The sequence below is a fragment of the Spermophilus citellus genome (genome assembly GCF_964194105.1).
Source record: "Spermophilus citellus genome assembly, chromosome: 13".
NCBI lineage: Eukaryota > Metazoa > Chordata > Mammalia > Rodentia > Sciuridae > Spermophilus > Spermophilus citellus.
Window position 1 is genome coordinate 70,491,555 of NC_138193.1, and position 17,149 is coordinate 70,508,703.

Genomic DNA, 17,149 nt, shown 5'->3' on the forward strand with positions numbered 1-17,149 from the left:
GGGCCTCGATGAAGAAAAAGAGCAGTTTTACTTTCTTATACAGTAAATAGTGATAACTATAGCACACCAAAACAAAAGTTGTTTGAGGTCATCAGCTAAGATTGTAAAGGAGACTCAAGGCCTCATAATTGGAACATTGCTGAAATAAAGCACCATTCATTCTAATTCATCTAGGGAAGGACCTGAAGGCATTAGTAGTGCAGTGGGCTGTGAGAAAAGGAGGTGGTTTAAGGAATGAGAGTTTTCTATTCAGCTTGTATTCCATACTGGGTAGGTGTCAATTTCTTGACTTCTCTGTATCCTTAAGTGGAGGATTAAATTCTGTAATCATGGGAAAATACTGAGTGACTGCTTAGGTTGCTTCTGATATTCTGAACTCAGCCCTTGAACAGGGTGTCTTGATTTATTATCTGTCATTTAAGCTGGCATCATCTTTCTGTAGCTTGGCTTGTTTCTCTTAATGAGAACTTAGCTTGTACGTGCTTGTCTTCTGGCCTCAACTTAACCATCTATTCTGATGCCACCATTTTAATTTTATTTCCCATTCTTAATTATAGCCTTACTCTTTCTGCTTCAGTTTGTCCTCATAATCATTCAGCCCATTGCTTTAATTGAATCTACAAAGTTTATCAATATGAAAGTGTTAACTTGCATTATCCACTTCATTCTTTATTTCTTTAGAACATTTGCTCAAATATAATCTCCATTACCTAGGGAGGGTAAGTAACATTTATTGGGTTATTAGCCAGTAGTTTAAATTCTTGATTTAAGTGGATTCGTTTTGGTTGAGTAAAATATATATTCAAAAGGAATAAGCCAGGCTCAGTCACACACATCTGTAATCCCAGCAATTACAATCCCACTGAGGCAGGAGGATGGCAAGTTTGAGGGCACCCAGGGCAAATTAACAAGAACCCATCTCAAAATGAAAATTAAAAAAGTCTGGAGATGTAGCTCAGTGGTAGAGCACACCTGGGTTCAATCCCCAGTACCAGTTTTTAAAAGTGAGGGTTTGGGTTAGGACTAAGATATTATTCATCTCAGGAATGGGGAGAGAAAACATGAGAATAAAGGACAATGTCTGACCTAGGTTTCAAATTTATTTTGCCACTGATTTTGGAATATCAGATATATTTGTGTTAGTTAGAAGCACAAAATACATGACAAAACATCTGTCTTTTTGTATCCAATAATGAAAATGTTTACACAGTTTTATAAACAAAATACAGGATTAATCATGTTTCAATGTATTATTAGTACATTTAATTATTAGTACATTATACCTATACATGATAGTGAGGTTCATTTTGACATAATCATACATGTATGGACTATAATTTACTATACATTTCATTCCTCAGTACCTCTTCCTCCCCAACCCTTCTCCCCGTCACATACCACCTCATTCCCCTTCCTCTATTCCACTGGCCTTCCTTCCATCTATTAATGGTTTTTTATAAATTCTACTTTGTAGAAAAAAAGTGGAATTTACCATGGTACATTCACATATACACACAGCATAGTTTGGTCCACTTCATTCTGCATTTTCTCCCTTACCTGTTCTTCCCCCATCCCCTTCAGACCTGCTTTTCCACTCCACTGATCTCCCTTTCTTTCATGGGGTTCTAGCTTTTTCCCCCTTATTTTCCTGTAGCATCCAAATATGAGAGAAGATGTTTGACCCTTGACTTTCTGATCTGGCATATATCATTTTACCATGATATTCTTCATTTCCATCAATTTGCCAGGAAATGCTATAATTTCATTTTTCTTTTTGGCTGAGTAAAACTTCATTGTGTTTGTGTGTGTGTGTGTGTGTGTGTGTGTGTGTGTGTGTGTGATATATATATATACACATGCACCACATTTCTTTATCCATTCATCTGTTGATGGACATCTGGGCTGGTCCATAACTTGGCTATTGAACTGCTAGAAATATTGTTGTGCCTATATCATTATAGTATGCTATTTTTAGTTCTTTTGGATAAATATTAAGAGTGGTTCCATACCTAGTTTTTTGAGGAATCTCCATACTGCCTACCAAAGCAATTGTATTAACTTGCAATCCCACCAACAATGTATGAATGGACTTTTCTCCCAGGTTCTTGTTAGAATTTATTATTGTTATTTGTATTCTTGATGATTGCCATTCTAACTGGAGTAAGATGAAATCTCAATGTAGTTTTGATTTACATTCAATGTAATTGTAAAGCATTTTTCAAATTTCTTTCAGTAATCCAAAATCGGAGAGTCAGAGAGTAAATAAAAAAGTCAACAATGATGCTTCACTTAGAATTCATAATCTATCCATTTTGGTGAGACAGATAAAATTTTATTACCAGGTAAGTGTTCCTTTATTTAAATCTGGGATTTTAATAACAACTTACATGTTTACATTGCTAATTGAATAAATCTTAAATGCTTAAGTCCTTATTATATGCCAGGTCCTGGATTATTTACTGGACATTCTTAAAATATTTAAAATATAAGACAACACTTCTTAATCATTTAAAATTAAAAATTACTGCATTTTATGTAGTTTTAAGACCAGTTCTCAGTTTTATGAGAATTTGCATAATGTAATACTTTGTTAGTCTACATGAATTATGCTTTTGAAGAGTATGTTTTTAATTGTCTTTCAGAAAACTTGAATTGGGTGTATATTTCAGATTTTAAATTAGAGTATTCTTAAGTTTATCATTATCCCTCTAAAAATTGTTTTGACCGCATTATGCAGATTTTAGTTTGGTATATCTTAAAATGTTTATGCATTTTTGTAATTTCTACTACGCTTTATTTCAGTTACAAGTCTGTAGAGAAGTATACTTTTACATTTCCAAACTTTTTTTTTTTTTTTTAGTTTTTGAATGTTTTTATTTTGATTTTTGGTCAAAAATATGGTTTCTTATGTTTCTGATTCTTTGATGTTTGTTGTTAATTACTTGGCTTGGCCTTATTAATTTTTGTCTCTTGAAAAAAAGAGTTAAAATGCCCTTTTGTGATGGTGGATTTGTCAAGATTTCTGGTACATGCTTCAAAATAATATTAGTAGGTGCAGATTAACTTTAAAATTATTAAATCTTTCTCAAGAATTGGATCATTTACCAGTAATTCTAAATTTTTTCCTTATTATTAAAATTTTTTTTTACTTTTTGTTTTTTACAGAGATGACTCTCAAAATTATACCTTTCATATTTTCATACTTAAAATAGCAAAGGCCAAAGTTAGTCAACATCATTATACCTTTGTGGAATAGTACTATGACCTTACAAGCTTTAACTCTATTTATTCTCTCTCATAACTTTAAAGCTTTTATTTTATTTTTGTGTTTGTTTGATGTGGTGTCAGGAAGCAAACCCAGGGCTTCATACATGCTAGTCATACACTATGCTGCTGAGCTGTACTCTGAGCCCTAAGCTCTTATTTTGCATTTTTGTTCTTTTTTTTTCACCCTATAGATTAGATACTAAAAGTATTTTTAAATCAGTTAAACCAGTGTTTCTTTATGTCAAGCTACATATTTCCCTTTCCCCCTCCCTCATGGTTTTCTCTTGTATCCAAGACTTTCTTTTGCTATCATTTTCTTACTGAAATACATCTTTGTTTTTTAAATTTTACTTTGTAGTGGATTTATTATGCCATATTTGTATACACATGAAACATCATTTGATCATTTACATTCCCTAGTACCTACCCTTTCTCTCTTCTCCTTCCCTGGTCTGTTTGCTCAATTCTTATTTATCTCCCTTCTGTTATTATTGTGGTTAGTGCATAATCATACGTGGACATAGCATATGTGGTAGGTTTCATTCCCCAGTACTTTTCCCTCCCTCTTTTCTCTCCCTTGGTCCTCTTTCATTATCTGTCTTTCTTCTGTTTTCAAGAGGTCTCACCACCCTTTGTATACTCTCCACCCTCCACTTCCACATGGGAGAGAAGCCATTCAACCTTTGACTTTCTGTGTCGGGTTAATTTCATTTAGCATGATGTTCTCCGATTCCATCCATTTATCAGCAAATGCCATAATTTCATTCTTTATCACTAAGCAAAACTACATTTATATACCACATTTTTATTTATCCATTTGTCTATTGATGGGCACCTAAGCTGGTTCCACAACTTGTCTAGTATGAATTGTGCTGCTAGAAACACTTGTATGCTTGTATCAATGTAGTACTGACTTTAGTTCACGTGGTTATACTAGTTTTCAGTCTCACCAGCATTATATTCCACAACCTTACTAGCAATTGTTATTTGTAATCTTGATGATTGCCATTCTAATTGGAATGAGATGAAATCTCAGTGTAGTTTTGATTTGCATTTCCCTGATTGCTAAGAATGTTGAACATTTTCTCGTATTTTTTTTCAAAAGAGAGAGAGAATTTTAATATTTATTTATTTTTTTAGTTTTCAGCAGACACAACATCTTTGTTTATATGTGGTACTGAGGATCGAACTTGGGCCGGGAGCCACATCCCCAGTCCTAATTTTCTTGTATTTTTATTAAGACCAATTCTGTTTACTCTTAGAGAAATGTGTGTATAGATCATTTGCCCATTTTTGGTTGGGTTATTTGTTTGTTCTTTTTTTTTTTTGAGTTCTTTGTAAATGGATCTCAATCCCCTGATGGAAGAGTAGCTGGCAAAGGTTTTCTCCCATTATGTAGCCTGTCTCCTCATACTCGTGTTTCCTTTGCTGTGTAGAAGCTTTTTAATTTGATGGAATTCCACTTATTAATTCTTTCTTCTAGGGGAAGGAGTACTAGGAATTGAACTCAGGGGCACGCAACCACAAAGCCACATCCCCAGCCCTAGTTTGTATTTTATTTAGAGACAGGGTCTCACTGAGTTGCTTAGCGCCTGGCTTTTGCTGAGGCTGGCTTTGAATTTGTGATCCTCCTGCCTCCTCCTCTTGAGATGCTAAGATTACAGGTGTGCACCACTGTGACCAGCTTGGTTGTATTTCTTGAGCTTTAGGAGTCTTATTAAGGAAGGCATTGCCTGTACCATTATGTTGGAGTGTTGATCTTGTGTTTTCTTCTAGCATTCACAGTGTTTCTGATCTAATTCCTTGGTCTTTGATACCCTTTGAGTTGATTTTTGTGCAGGGTGAGAGCTAGGGATCTAGATTCATACTTTTACATATGGATATCCAGTTTTTCCAGCATCATTTGTTTAAAAAGCTATCTCGTTAGGGTCTGTAAACAAGTCAAGATGGCGCCTGGCATTTTGCCAGAGGGAGTAGTTTGTGAAGTAACGCCAGCGAGCCATTAAGTGTGAAGATTCCTTATTGGTTGACTGCTGTATCTACTTTATGTTAATTAAGATAAGCTGTGTGTAATGTATATATACCCCTCCTGTCCTACAATAAACGGCTCCCACTCCTGCTATATCAATGTACACAAGTTGCTTGTCACACCTCCACCCCCACCCCGTTATTTTGCCGGACTGCGGGACTATCTTTTCTCCAATGTATGTTTTTGGCTCCTTTTTTGGGCATCACATGACTATCTATTTGTGTTTGTATCTGTGTCTTCAGTTTTATTCCTTGGTCTTCATGTCTTATTTTGATACCAGTGTCTTACCTCTGTTACTGTGCCTCTGTAGTATAATTTGAGGTCAGGTATTTTAAAACCTTCAGTTTAGTTCTTATTGCTCAGGGTTGCTTTGGTCATTCTGGGTCTTTTATTCTGCCATATGAATTTTAGGACTATTTTTTTTCTGGTTCTGGAAGATATCGTTGGTATTTTGATGGAGACATCTTTTATTTGTTTAGAGTGCTGATAATAAGGCTTCCCAATGTTTATTTTCTGAAATTGTCTTCATCTCAACTATTTGTTTTTGTTTTTTTATTTTGTGCTGGGGATTGAATTGAGGATCTCACATATGAAGAACTTGCTCTGGGTAGTTTTGGGTATGAACTTCTAGGTTGACGATTATTTTTTCTCAGGGCTTTGCAGATTTTATTCTTGTATCTCTGCAAGGTTTTTTCCTCTGTTGGGATTAATTATTAGACTAATTTTTGTTCTTGGTTTAAGCTGTTTTCTCTCTTGGCTAAAATACTGTTCATGTTCTTCATTTTAATACTGTTTCTTCTAATATTGTCTCTTTTTTTTAAAAAGAGAGAGAGAGAGAGAGAGAGAGAGAGAGAGAGAGAATTTTTTAATATTTATTTTTTAGTTTTTGGCCGACACAACATCTTTGTTTGTATGTGGTGCTGAGGATTGAACCCGGGCCGCACGCATGCAAGGCGAGTGCGCTACCGCTTGAGCCACGTCCCCAGCCCTGTCTCTTCATATTCTGTTATTAATCTAATATTATAAGAAGGTTGGGAATGTGACTCAAGTGGTAGAAGTGCTTTTTTAGCATACATGAAGTCCTCAGTTCAGTCCCCAGCACCACAAATAAAATTAAATAAAAAATAAAATTAACATTCATATATTTTAGATCTTTTTTCTCCATACTTGTGTATTCATATATTTTATTTGTATGTGTTTAATAGTAAACTTACCTATTCTATCCTCCTTGTTTATTAAACTCTATTTTATGTTATCTTGGTTTGTATTCTAATTTATTAAGAATTCTAGTTTACTAATTTGCTTCTCATCTGTGTCAGACCTTCTGTTTAATGTATTGATTACATCTTTCATTTTTAGAAGGTCTCTTTACTTCTTTATATATGTTTTTTCATTTTGTTCATTATTTTTTTGGTTCTTTATTTGGATATTTAAAATTTTTCTATTTTAGATTTTGCCTCTGATAATTATAAAATCTGAAATATGTGGAGATCTGGATCTTTCCTTTTTTGTTTTCTGCTTACTATGTCTTGTGGTGGTAGTGATGTGTCTGTGTGTTTTAATTGGAAGCTCATCTCCAGGGAGAACATTATCTGTAGTAATTCTTTGGGGTTTGGACAAAGGATACATGCCTTCAAGAGATTTTTTTTTTCCTTTCGTGCAACCAGCCCTGAACCATTTTTCATTTAACTCATTCTAAGCAATTTTGTATTTTTTAGAAACAATTAGGTACACCATAGAAAATTAGAAAAAAAAAAAGAGTAAGCAAACATGTTTTGAGTACTAGGATATTACCACTTTTATCACCTGAATAATATATGCTTTTTAGATCTTTTTTCTCCATACTTGTGTATTTATGTATTATATTTGTATGTGTTTAATATTTTTTAAAAATTGGGACCACATTACTGCAAATCCTTGGGGAAACAATTTTTAATCCCTAACAAAGGGAAGTGAGGTGTTGTAATAGAGGTAACTACTTAACATTAGATTATCAGAAATTTTATTGAATGTATACTTCATTGTGATTAAGTGGCAATTCAGACCTTTTTATTTGTTTGTTTATTTTAATATGTGTACGTGTGTGTGTATATGTATGTATATATTTTTAGTTGTCAATGGACCTTTATTTTACTTATTTATATGTGGTGCTGAGAATCGAACCCAGTGCCTCACACATACTAAGCAAGTGCACTACCACTGATCCCCAGCCTCAATTCAGACCTTTTAAAATATTCATTTAATCCATAGCAGATGTCTTTTTCTTTTGTAAATATTCAAAAGTTTTTGAAGTCAGAAAATAAATAAATTATAGTGGTTATATAAAATTGCATAGGCTCTCTTTAAAAGTTTTTTTTTTCATTATTGTGAGGGAGGAATATTGAATATGATCAGAGACACTATGTACAAATAAAACAAATCTTAGTCCATTTTCAGAACTGTTGTAAAGAGAGTTTTGGTATAATTATAGTTAGGAACTTAAATTTATTAGGAATTTTTTGCATGGTGTCTGTCAATAATAGTGAAAACAGAAAACACAGATGTAGTACTAATAATCTAATTGCTACAGAAAGCAAATACAGTTTAGTTTTTTTTAAAAAACATCTGTGGTAATAAGCAACATTTGGAGTATTAATAAAATCCAGTAACAAATAAAATTATACAAAAAATGCTTTATATTTCTTTATATTTTTGAAACTGGGCAAATGTTCTTTCCTTTCAAATGCCATTCATTTAAATCTTTTCTATAACCTACTAAAATGTGGAGTCTTATTAATTCTTTTCACTAGTAACAGAAAGACAAATATATATAGTATGATAAACATAAGTATGATAAATGTAATTAATTATATGCTGACTTTTTACAATAGACTATTAACTGTCATTACAAGGTATTTTAGTAACAGCATTTTGTTCCATGTGTGATTCAATAAAGGGAAATGGGAAAAAAATAAATAAAGGGAAATGAGGCCTGACCTTTACCAGAAGTGTTGTTTAATTTCTTATCATGAAGAAAGTTATTATGGATAATTTTTAGGAAGAAGGCAAGCCTAGTTTAATTATCTTTGAATAATAATAATGTTTATATCTGGTATTTATTTGAAATAGTCTTTCTTATACTCTATTAGGAACATGAACTTTAATTCATACATATTCAACAAAATGTTTTTAGATAGTCAACTAAAATATGATTAATATTTCATTTTATATAGCAAAGTTATACAAAACCAACTAACAGCAATTGGAATGAAATTAGTTAATACTACTATTACTTTTAACATAATATCTGCCAGTTCATCCTTTTCCCTATCTTTTACTAATGAATGTATTTCTCCAAATCTTTCTGGGCTGTCTTCATGCCAGAATAGAATTTCTATCTAGTCAGTGAAATTTTGCTTTAATGGCCCTGGAAATGCTTTAGTTTTCTATATTTGAATACTTGCATATCTTTAAAAGATTTCACCCTTCTTATCTACACCTTTACTCCATACTTGTATTCCCTGTTTTATCTTTAGCACTTCATCATCAAAACAATTTTTCTCTCTCTAATATTACCAAAATGAAAATTCTTTTATTTTATTTTATTTTTTTATTGGTTGTTCAAAACATTACAAAGCTCATGACATATCATCTTTCATACATTTGATTCAAGTGGTTTATGAACTCCCATTTTTACCCCAAATACAAGTTGCAGAATCACATCGGTTACACATCCACATTGTTACATAATGCCCTATTAGTGACTGTTGTATTCTGCTACCGTTCCTATCCCCTACTATCCCCCCTCCCCTCCCCTCCCATCTTCCCTCTCTACCCCATCTGCTGTTATTCAATTCTCTCCCTTGTTTGTTTGTTTTTTTCCCCTTTCCCCTCACAAACTCTTATATGTAATTTTGTGTAACAATGAGGGTCTCCTTCCATTTCCATACAATTTCCCTTCTCTCTCCCTTTCCCTCCCAACACTCGTCTCTGTTTAATGTTAGTCTTTTCCTCATGCTCTTCCTCCCTGCTCTGTTCTTAGTTGCTTTCCTTATATCAAAGAAGACATTTGGCATTTGTTTTTTAAGGATTGGCTAGCTTCACTTAGCATAATCTGCTCTAATGCCATCCATTTCCCTGCAAATACCATGATTTTGTCATTTTTTAGTGCTGCGTAATGCTCCATTGTGTATAAATGCCACATTTTTTTTTTATCCATTCATCTATTGAAGGGCATCTAGGTTGATTCCACAGTCTAGCTATTGTGAATTGTGCTGCTATGATCATTGATGTGGCAGTATCCCTATACTATGCTCTTTTAAGGTCCTCAGGGAATAGTCCGAGGAGGGTGATAGCTGGGTCAAATGGTGGTTCCATTCCCAGCTTTCCCAGGAATCTCCATACTGCTTTCCATATTGGCCGCACCAATTTGCAGTCCCACCAGCAGTGTACAAGTGTACCCTTTTCCCCATATCCTCGCCAGCACTTGTTGTTGTTTGACTTCATAGTGGCTGCCAATCTTACTGGAGTGAGATGGTATCTTAGGGTGGTTTTGATTTCCATTTCTCTGATTGCTAGAGATGGTGAGCATTTTTTCATGTACTTGTTGATTGATTGTATGTCCTCCTCTGAGAAGTGTCTGTTCAGGTCCTTGGCCCATTTGTTAATTGGGTTATTTGTTATCTTATTGTTTAATTTTTTGAGTTCTTTGTATACTCTGGATATTAGGGCTCTATCTGAAGTGTGAGGAGTAAAAAATTGTACTTGTTATTAACTCTTGGGCTATGGGTGTCCTATTAAGGAATTTGGAGCCCAACCCCACAATATGTAGATCGGAGCCAACTTTTTCTTCTATCAGGCGCAGAGTCTCTGATTTGATATCAAGCTCTTTGATCCATTTTGAGTTAACTTTTGTGCATGGCGAGAGAAAGGGGTTCAGCTTCATTTTGTTGCATATGGATTTCCAGTTTTCCCAACACCATTTGTTGAAGATGCTATCCTTCCTCCATTGCATGCTTTTAGCCCCTTTATCAAATATAAGAAAGTTGTAATTTTGTGGATTGGTCTCTGTGTCCTCTATTCTGTACCAATGGTCCATCTGCCTGTTTTGGTACCAGTACCATGCTGTTTTGGTTACTATTGCTCTGTAGTACAGTTTGAAATCTGGTATCGCTATACCTCCAGATTCACACTTTCTGCTTAGAATTGCTTTTGCTATTCTGGGTCTTTGTTTTCCATATGAATTTCATGATTGCTTTATCTATTTCTACAAGAAATGCCATTGGGATTTTGATTGGCATTGCATTGAACCTGTAGAGAACTTTGGGTAATATCGCCATTTTGATGATGTTGGTTCTGCCTATCCATGAACAGGGTATATTTTTCCATCTTCTAAGATCTTCTTCTACTTCTCTCTTTAGGGTTCTGTAGTTTTCATTGTATAAATCTTTCACCTCTTTTGTTAGGTTGATTCCCAAGTATTTTTTTTTTTTTTGAGGATATTGTGAATGGGGTGGTTTTCTTCATTTCCATTTCAGAAGTTTTGTTGCTGATATACAGGAATGCCTTTGATTTATGCGTGTTGATTTTATATCCTGCCACTTTGCTGAATTCATTTATTAGTTCTAGTAGTTTCTTTGTAGACCCTTTGGATCTTCTAGGTATGGAATCATGTCGTCCGCAAATAGTGATATTTTAAGTTCTTCTTTTCCTATTTTTATGCCATTAATTTCTTTTGTCTGTCTAATTGCTCTGGCTAGTATTTCAAGAACTAAATTGAATAGAAGTGGTGATAGAGGGCATCCCTGTCTTGTTCCAGATTTTAGAGGGAATGCCTTCAGTTTTTCTCCATTTAGAATGATGCTAGCCTGAGGCTTAGCATATATAGCTTTTATAATGTCGAGGCAAGTTCCTGTTATCCCTAGTTTTTCTAGTGTTTTAAACTTAAAGGGATGCTGCACTTTGTTGAATGCTTTTTCTGTATCTATCTCGATGATCATATGGTTCCTATCTTTAAGTCTATTGATGTGGTGAATAACATTTATTGATTTCCATATATTGAACCATCCTTGCATCCCAGGGGTGAATCCTACTTGATCATGATGCACAATTTTTTTGATATGCTTTTGTATTCGATTTGCCAGGATTTTATTGAGAATTTTTGCATCTAAGTTCATTAAAAATATTGGTCTGTAGTTTTCTTTCTTTGAAGTGTCTTTGTCTGGTTTCGGGATCAGGGTGATTTTGGCCTCATAGAATGAATTTGGAAGAGCTCCTTCTTTTTCCATTTCTTGAAATAGCTTGAAAAGTATTGGCATTAATTCTTCTTTGAAGGTTTTGTAAAACTCCGCTGTATACCCATCCGGTCCAGGGCTTTTCTTGGTTGGTAGTCTTTTGATGGCTTCTTCTATTTCTTCCTTTGTTATTGGTCTGTTTAAATTGTGTGTGTCTTCCTGACTCAATCTAGGCAGATCATATGACTTAAGAAATTTATCGATACCTTCACTATCTTCTATTTTATTAGAATATAGGGTTTCAAAATACTTTCTAATTATCTTCTGTATTTCTGTAGTGTCTGTTGTGATATTGCCTTCTTCATCCCGTATGTTAGTAATTTGAGTTTTCTCTCCTCTTCGTTAGCATGGCTAAGGGTCTGTCGATCTTATTTATTTTTTCAAAGAACCAACTTTTAGTTTTATCAATTTTTTCAATGGTTTTTTTGTTTCAATTTCGTTGATTTCCGCTCTGATTTTAATTATTTCTTGTCTTCTGCTACATTTGCTGTTGTTTTGCTCTTCCTTTTCTAAGGCTTTGAGATGTAGTGTGAGTTCATTTATTTGTTGGTTTTTTCTTTTTTTGAGGAATGAACTCCAGGAAATGAATTTCCCTCTTAAAACTGCTTTCATTGTGTCCTATAGATTCCGGTATGTTGTGTCTGTATTGTCGTTTATCTCTAAGAATTTTTTGATTTCCTCCTTTATGTCTTCTGTAACCCATTGATCATTCAGTAACATATTGTTTATTTTCCAGGTGATGCAGGATTTTTCCTTTCTTCTTTTATCATTGATTTCCAGTTTCATTCCATTATGATCAGATATGGTGCATGGTATTATCTCCACACCTTTATATTTATTAAGAGTTGCCCTATGGCATAATATATGATCTATCTTTTGAGTAAGATCCATGTGCTGCTGAGAAGAACGTGTATCCACTTGATGATGGTTGATATATCCTATATATGTCCGTTAAGTCTAGGTTATTGATTGTGTTATTGAGTTCTATAGTTTCTTTATTCAGCTTTTGTCTGGAGGATCTGTCTAATGGCGAGAGCGGTGTATTGAAGTCACCCATAATTATTGTGTTGTGGTCTCTTTGACTCTTGAACTTGAGGAGAGTTTGTTTTATGAACGTTGCTGCACCATTGTTTGGTGCATACAAATTGATAATTGTTATGTCTTGTTGGTGGATGGTTCCTTTTAACAGGATATAGTGTCCTTCTTTATCCCGTTTGATTAACTTAGGTTTGAAGTTGATTTTATTCGATATGAGTATGGCCACTCCTGCTTGCTTCCGAGGGCCATGTGAGTGGTATGATTTTTCCCAACCTTTCACCTTCAGTCTGTGTATGTCTTTTCCTATCATATGAGTCTCCTGAAGGCAGCATATTGTTGGATTTGTTTTTTTAATCCAGGTTACTAGCCTATGTCTCTTGATTGGTGAATTTAAGCCATTAACATTTAAGGTTACAATTGAAATATGATTTGTACTTCCAGTCATGTTTATTTATTTATTTATTTTAGTTTGGCTAGTTTTTCCTCTTTGGTTATTTTTCTCCCCCTTTACTGAGATACCTCCCACTGTTAGTTTTGGGTGCTATTTTTCAATTCCTCTTCTTGTAGTATTTTGCTCAAAATGCTTTGTAGTGCTGGTTTTCTGGTTGCGAATTCTTTTAGCTTTTGTTTATCGTGAAATATTTTAATTTCATTGTCAAATCTGAAGCTTAATTTTGCTGGATACAGTATTCTTGGTTGGAATCCATTATTTTTCAGCGTTTGAAATACGTTGTTCCAGGATCTTCTCGCTTTCAAAGTCTGTGATGAAAAATCATGCGTTAACCTAATTGGTTTACCACTGAATGTAATCTGCCTCCTTTCTCTCGTAGCTTTTAATATTCTCTCCTTGTTCTGTATGTTGGATATCTTCATAATTATGTGTCTTGGAGTTGGTCTATTACGGTCTTGGATGTTTGGGGTCCTAGAAGCTTCCAGGATTTGGCAATCCGTTCCATCTTTCATCTCTGGGAAGTTTTCTAGGATTATTTCATTTAAGAGGTTGTCCATTCCTTTGGTTTGGACCTCTATACCTTCTTCTATCCCAATGACTCTCAAGTTTGGTTTTTTTATGATATCCCATATCTCTTGGATAGATTGCTCGTGAGTTTTAAGCATCCTTTCTGTGTTGACTATATTCTTTTCAAGTTGATAAACTTTGTCTTCATTATCTGATGTTCTGACTTCTACTTGATCTAGTCTATTTGTGATATTCTCGTTTGAATTTTTAATTTGGTTTATGGTTTCCTGCATTTCTAGGATTACTGTTTGATTTTTTCTTTTAAATCTCTATCTCCCGGTAGAGCTCGTTCTTTGCCATTTGGATTTGTTTATTTATTTCGTTTTCAACATATACTTTCAATTCTTAGACTTGCTGTCTCATGTCTTCTCTAACATTCCGTTCCATCTGAGTTAGGTATGCCTTGAGTTCTTTCTCTGTCCATTTTTCTGATACCTCTACATCCTCCTGTAGATTTAAGTTGTCCTGCATTGTTTGTAATCCTTTTTTCCCTTGTTTTTTCATGTTGTTCATGTTACTTTCCAGCTCTGTCTGACTGCTGTGTTTTTGCTTTGTCCTATAAATTTGTTTTGGCTTTGTATATCTCTGTTGTCTCTCCTTTGTGGTGGGAGACTATGCCTAGAGATGTTGTACTTTAAAACTGATTAATTTATAGAAGGCTTCCGGATTCTGTATTCATATAGTGATTTGTTGTTTGTTCTTAGGATTTTATGTTTAGGTTAGGTGCTATGAAGGTATAAGGGTTAGTATGTCTTGACTACTTTAGAAGATTGCTCTACTGAAGGGGGATACTAACAGTCGATTGGATCAGGGTGTTGGTAGTAGCTAGGTATTTAGGAGCCCTATAGACAGCCTCGAAACATTCACCTATTTGCATTTAGACAATTACACGTAATGGAGAACGTAATGCTTGGGATGAAAGTTGGGGGGTAGGGGAAGGAAGGTGCTCATAAAAAGAAAGAAGGAGAGGGAGATAGATAGAATAGAGGAGAATGGAATGAACAATAAAACTTGAAAAGGGAAAGAAAGAAGGAAAAGGGGAGAGAAAAAATAAAATAAAATAAGAAATAAAATAGGTCTTAGAGATCCATTTTCTTCTCTTCCAGTAGGCGGAGCTGTGCCCTCCGAGCTGAGCTTCTGCCCTCTATGTGTTGACAGCAATCCCTGTAAGGCGGCTCCTCGGAGTCTCTTAATTCTGTTAGTCCAGAGCTGTTTCACTTCTTCGGCCTCCCTCCCCTTCCTCCTGCCAGCCAGCCAGGTCCTGCTCACCGGAGGTGGTTCCCCAAGGATCTGGTTACACTTTCAGCCCCACTGAGTGCCCTATTTCCCGAACAGCTGAGCACTCTCTCTGTCATTCATCTAAGCCCCAGTGCTGTGGAGCTGTGATCTGGGAGCCAATAGTTTAATTTTTCTGGACCCCTTTGGTGGGCACGCCCTCGGAAACTGGCGGCTAAGACCTTGGGTTTCGCCACTGGTGGTAAGGGGAGTTGGGGATCGAGAATTCCCTCTGCTTCCCTCAGCCCCTACAATCACGACCACTCCGCTGGCGGTAGGAGGAGTTGGGGGTCAGGAGTTCCCTCTGTTTCCCTCCGCCCCTACCATCATGCCCTCTTCGTTGGCGGTTGGGGGAGTTGGGGGTGGGGAGTCTTCTCTGCTTCCCTCTGCCCCTACAGTCACGCCCACGCCACTGGCAGTAGGGGGAGTTGGGGGTCGGGGGTCCCTTGGCCCTTACTGTCACGCCCACGGAGAGATTTTTTGAAGTTTCCCCGTTGTTTGTATCTGGTGGAGGTGGGAGTCACACACCTGCTAAAGTGGATTCCGCTGGGAAGGAATCTCGTTGGCCAAACTCTGTTGATGTCACCTCTCTGCTATGGCGGGCCCCAGGCTCCTTGCCGGAGTGTCCAAAGGGAGGGGTGGGACTGGCTTGTCTCTGGTCTGACTCAATGTCTGGTTTTAGTTCCCGGTTCGCTATTTCATAAAGGCTTGGTATGAGTCCCTTCACGTCGCCTGCTGAGGTGGGCGGGCGGCAGCCCTTCAATGAGCCGGCCGGGCGGGAGCTGTTTGCTGCGGTGGGCTGGTGGGAGCCGTTCACAGATCCGGGCCGGCGAGGGCCGTTCGAACAGTCGCCGCAATGGGCGGCCGGCGGGACTGGACCTCTGCGCCACATGGCCGAGATTCACTCGTCTGGGGCAAACTTTCACCTCCAATACACTTACTAATTCCCGGCAGGTCTCCTTTCAGCAGAATTTTGCTAGAAGTTTCTCAGCAGGAAGAATCTAGGCGTATTAATGCGTCTCTCTGATCCCGTTAATGCGGAGGTACTGAAAGTGCTGCCTCCCTGCCGGCCGCCATGTTGGGTCCATCATGAAAATTCTTTGAGAGCAAGGATTTTTGTTCATTGCTATTTTTGCAGTGTCTAGATTAATACATGGCATATAACAGATATTCAAATATTTGTTGAATGAATAACTTCCATGATTTCCTAAAAAATTTCTCCCCTCTTATTCCATTTTTATAGGCTTCTATAAAATTTGAGCAACAAATTTATCTTCAGTAGTTTATATATATATATATATATTTTCCCTTGACCTGTCAATTTATTCCTCTTAGTAAAGTCATATGTATCTTGGACTCATTTATATATCCTTTTGCCACTTCTTTAATACCTTATGATTAATATCTTTAGGGCTAAGTGATGTCTGGGAGTTTTGAGATTACATAATAAAGCTTTAACAAGAGAAGTCAGTTTTTTATCTTATGCTTTCTTTTATGTTTAGTACATTTTTCAATATTGCTTGTAATATTGGAGTAAGGAAATAAAATGCAATTTTTACAAAAACAGCCAGAATCTTCTGAAGAACATATAGGGCAGCCAAGTAATGATTTTAAAGTAATTTGCTTTTTAAAAATTTGTGTAATTTTAACTGCCTGATTGCCCAATATTAGTAGTTTAGATATAATGTAAAATTAATGCTTGAAAATAAAGTAAAAGGCAAGTTTTTTCTCATTAACTCTTTTTTTAATTTTTAATTTTTTTAGTTGTAGATGGACACAATATCTTTATTATATTTATTTTTATTTATGTGGTGCTGAGGATTAAACCCAGTGCCTCACGTGTGCTAGGTGAGCCACAACTCCAGCCCTTCTCATTAACTGTTATAATGTTTAATAACCTTTAATAATTTAAAATTTTCTGCTTTCATTTCACTCTTTAGCCTAACAACAACCACAACCACAAAAATACGTATATAGTAAATCACGAAGCTAAATTTTAAGCCAGGACATTCTGGCTCCATTCTTCCAAAGTATATTATACTAGGCATTTGCATTCTATACTAGAGTACATTTTTTGATAACATGTTGGTAAGTTTGACTTTAGCAGTTTGATCAGACTTCACATTTTGTTAACATGAGGTCTTTGATGATACCATGTGGTGTAAGAGTGCATGAGATTGCTTTCATCACTATAGAAAGACTAGCTTAACATGGGAGCATGGGAAAATAGACAAGAAGTGGCAAACTACT

At 35.7% G+C, this 17,149-nt stretch overlaps 1 protein-coding gene across 10 annotated transcripts in view; it reads left to right on the forward strand.

Annotated features, from left to right (window-relative positions):
• CCDC88A (coiled-coil domain containing 88A) overlaps positions 1 to 17,149 on the forward strand; it is a 220,116-nt gene that overhangs the window by 109,361 nt on the left and 93,606 nt on the right. For all 10 annotated transcript variants that reach the window (XM_081265240.1, XM_081265244.1, XM_081265237.1 and 7 more), the window contains one exon: positions 2,234 to 2,342. In XM_081265240.1, the coding sequence (XP_081121366.1) occupies positions 2,234 to 2,342 (109 nt within the window). The remainder of the gene's footprint in view (positions 1 to 2,233; positions 2,343 to 17,149) is intronic.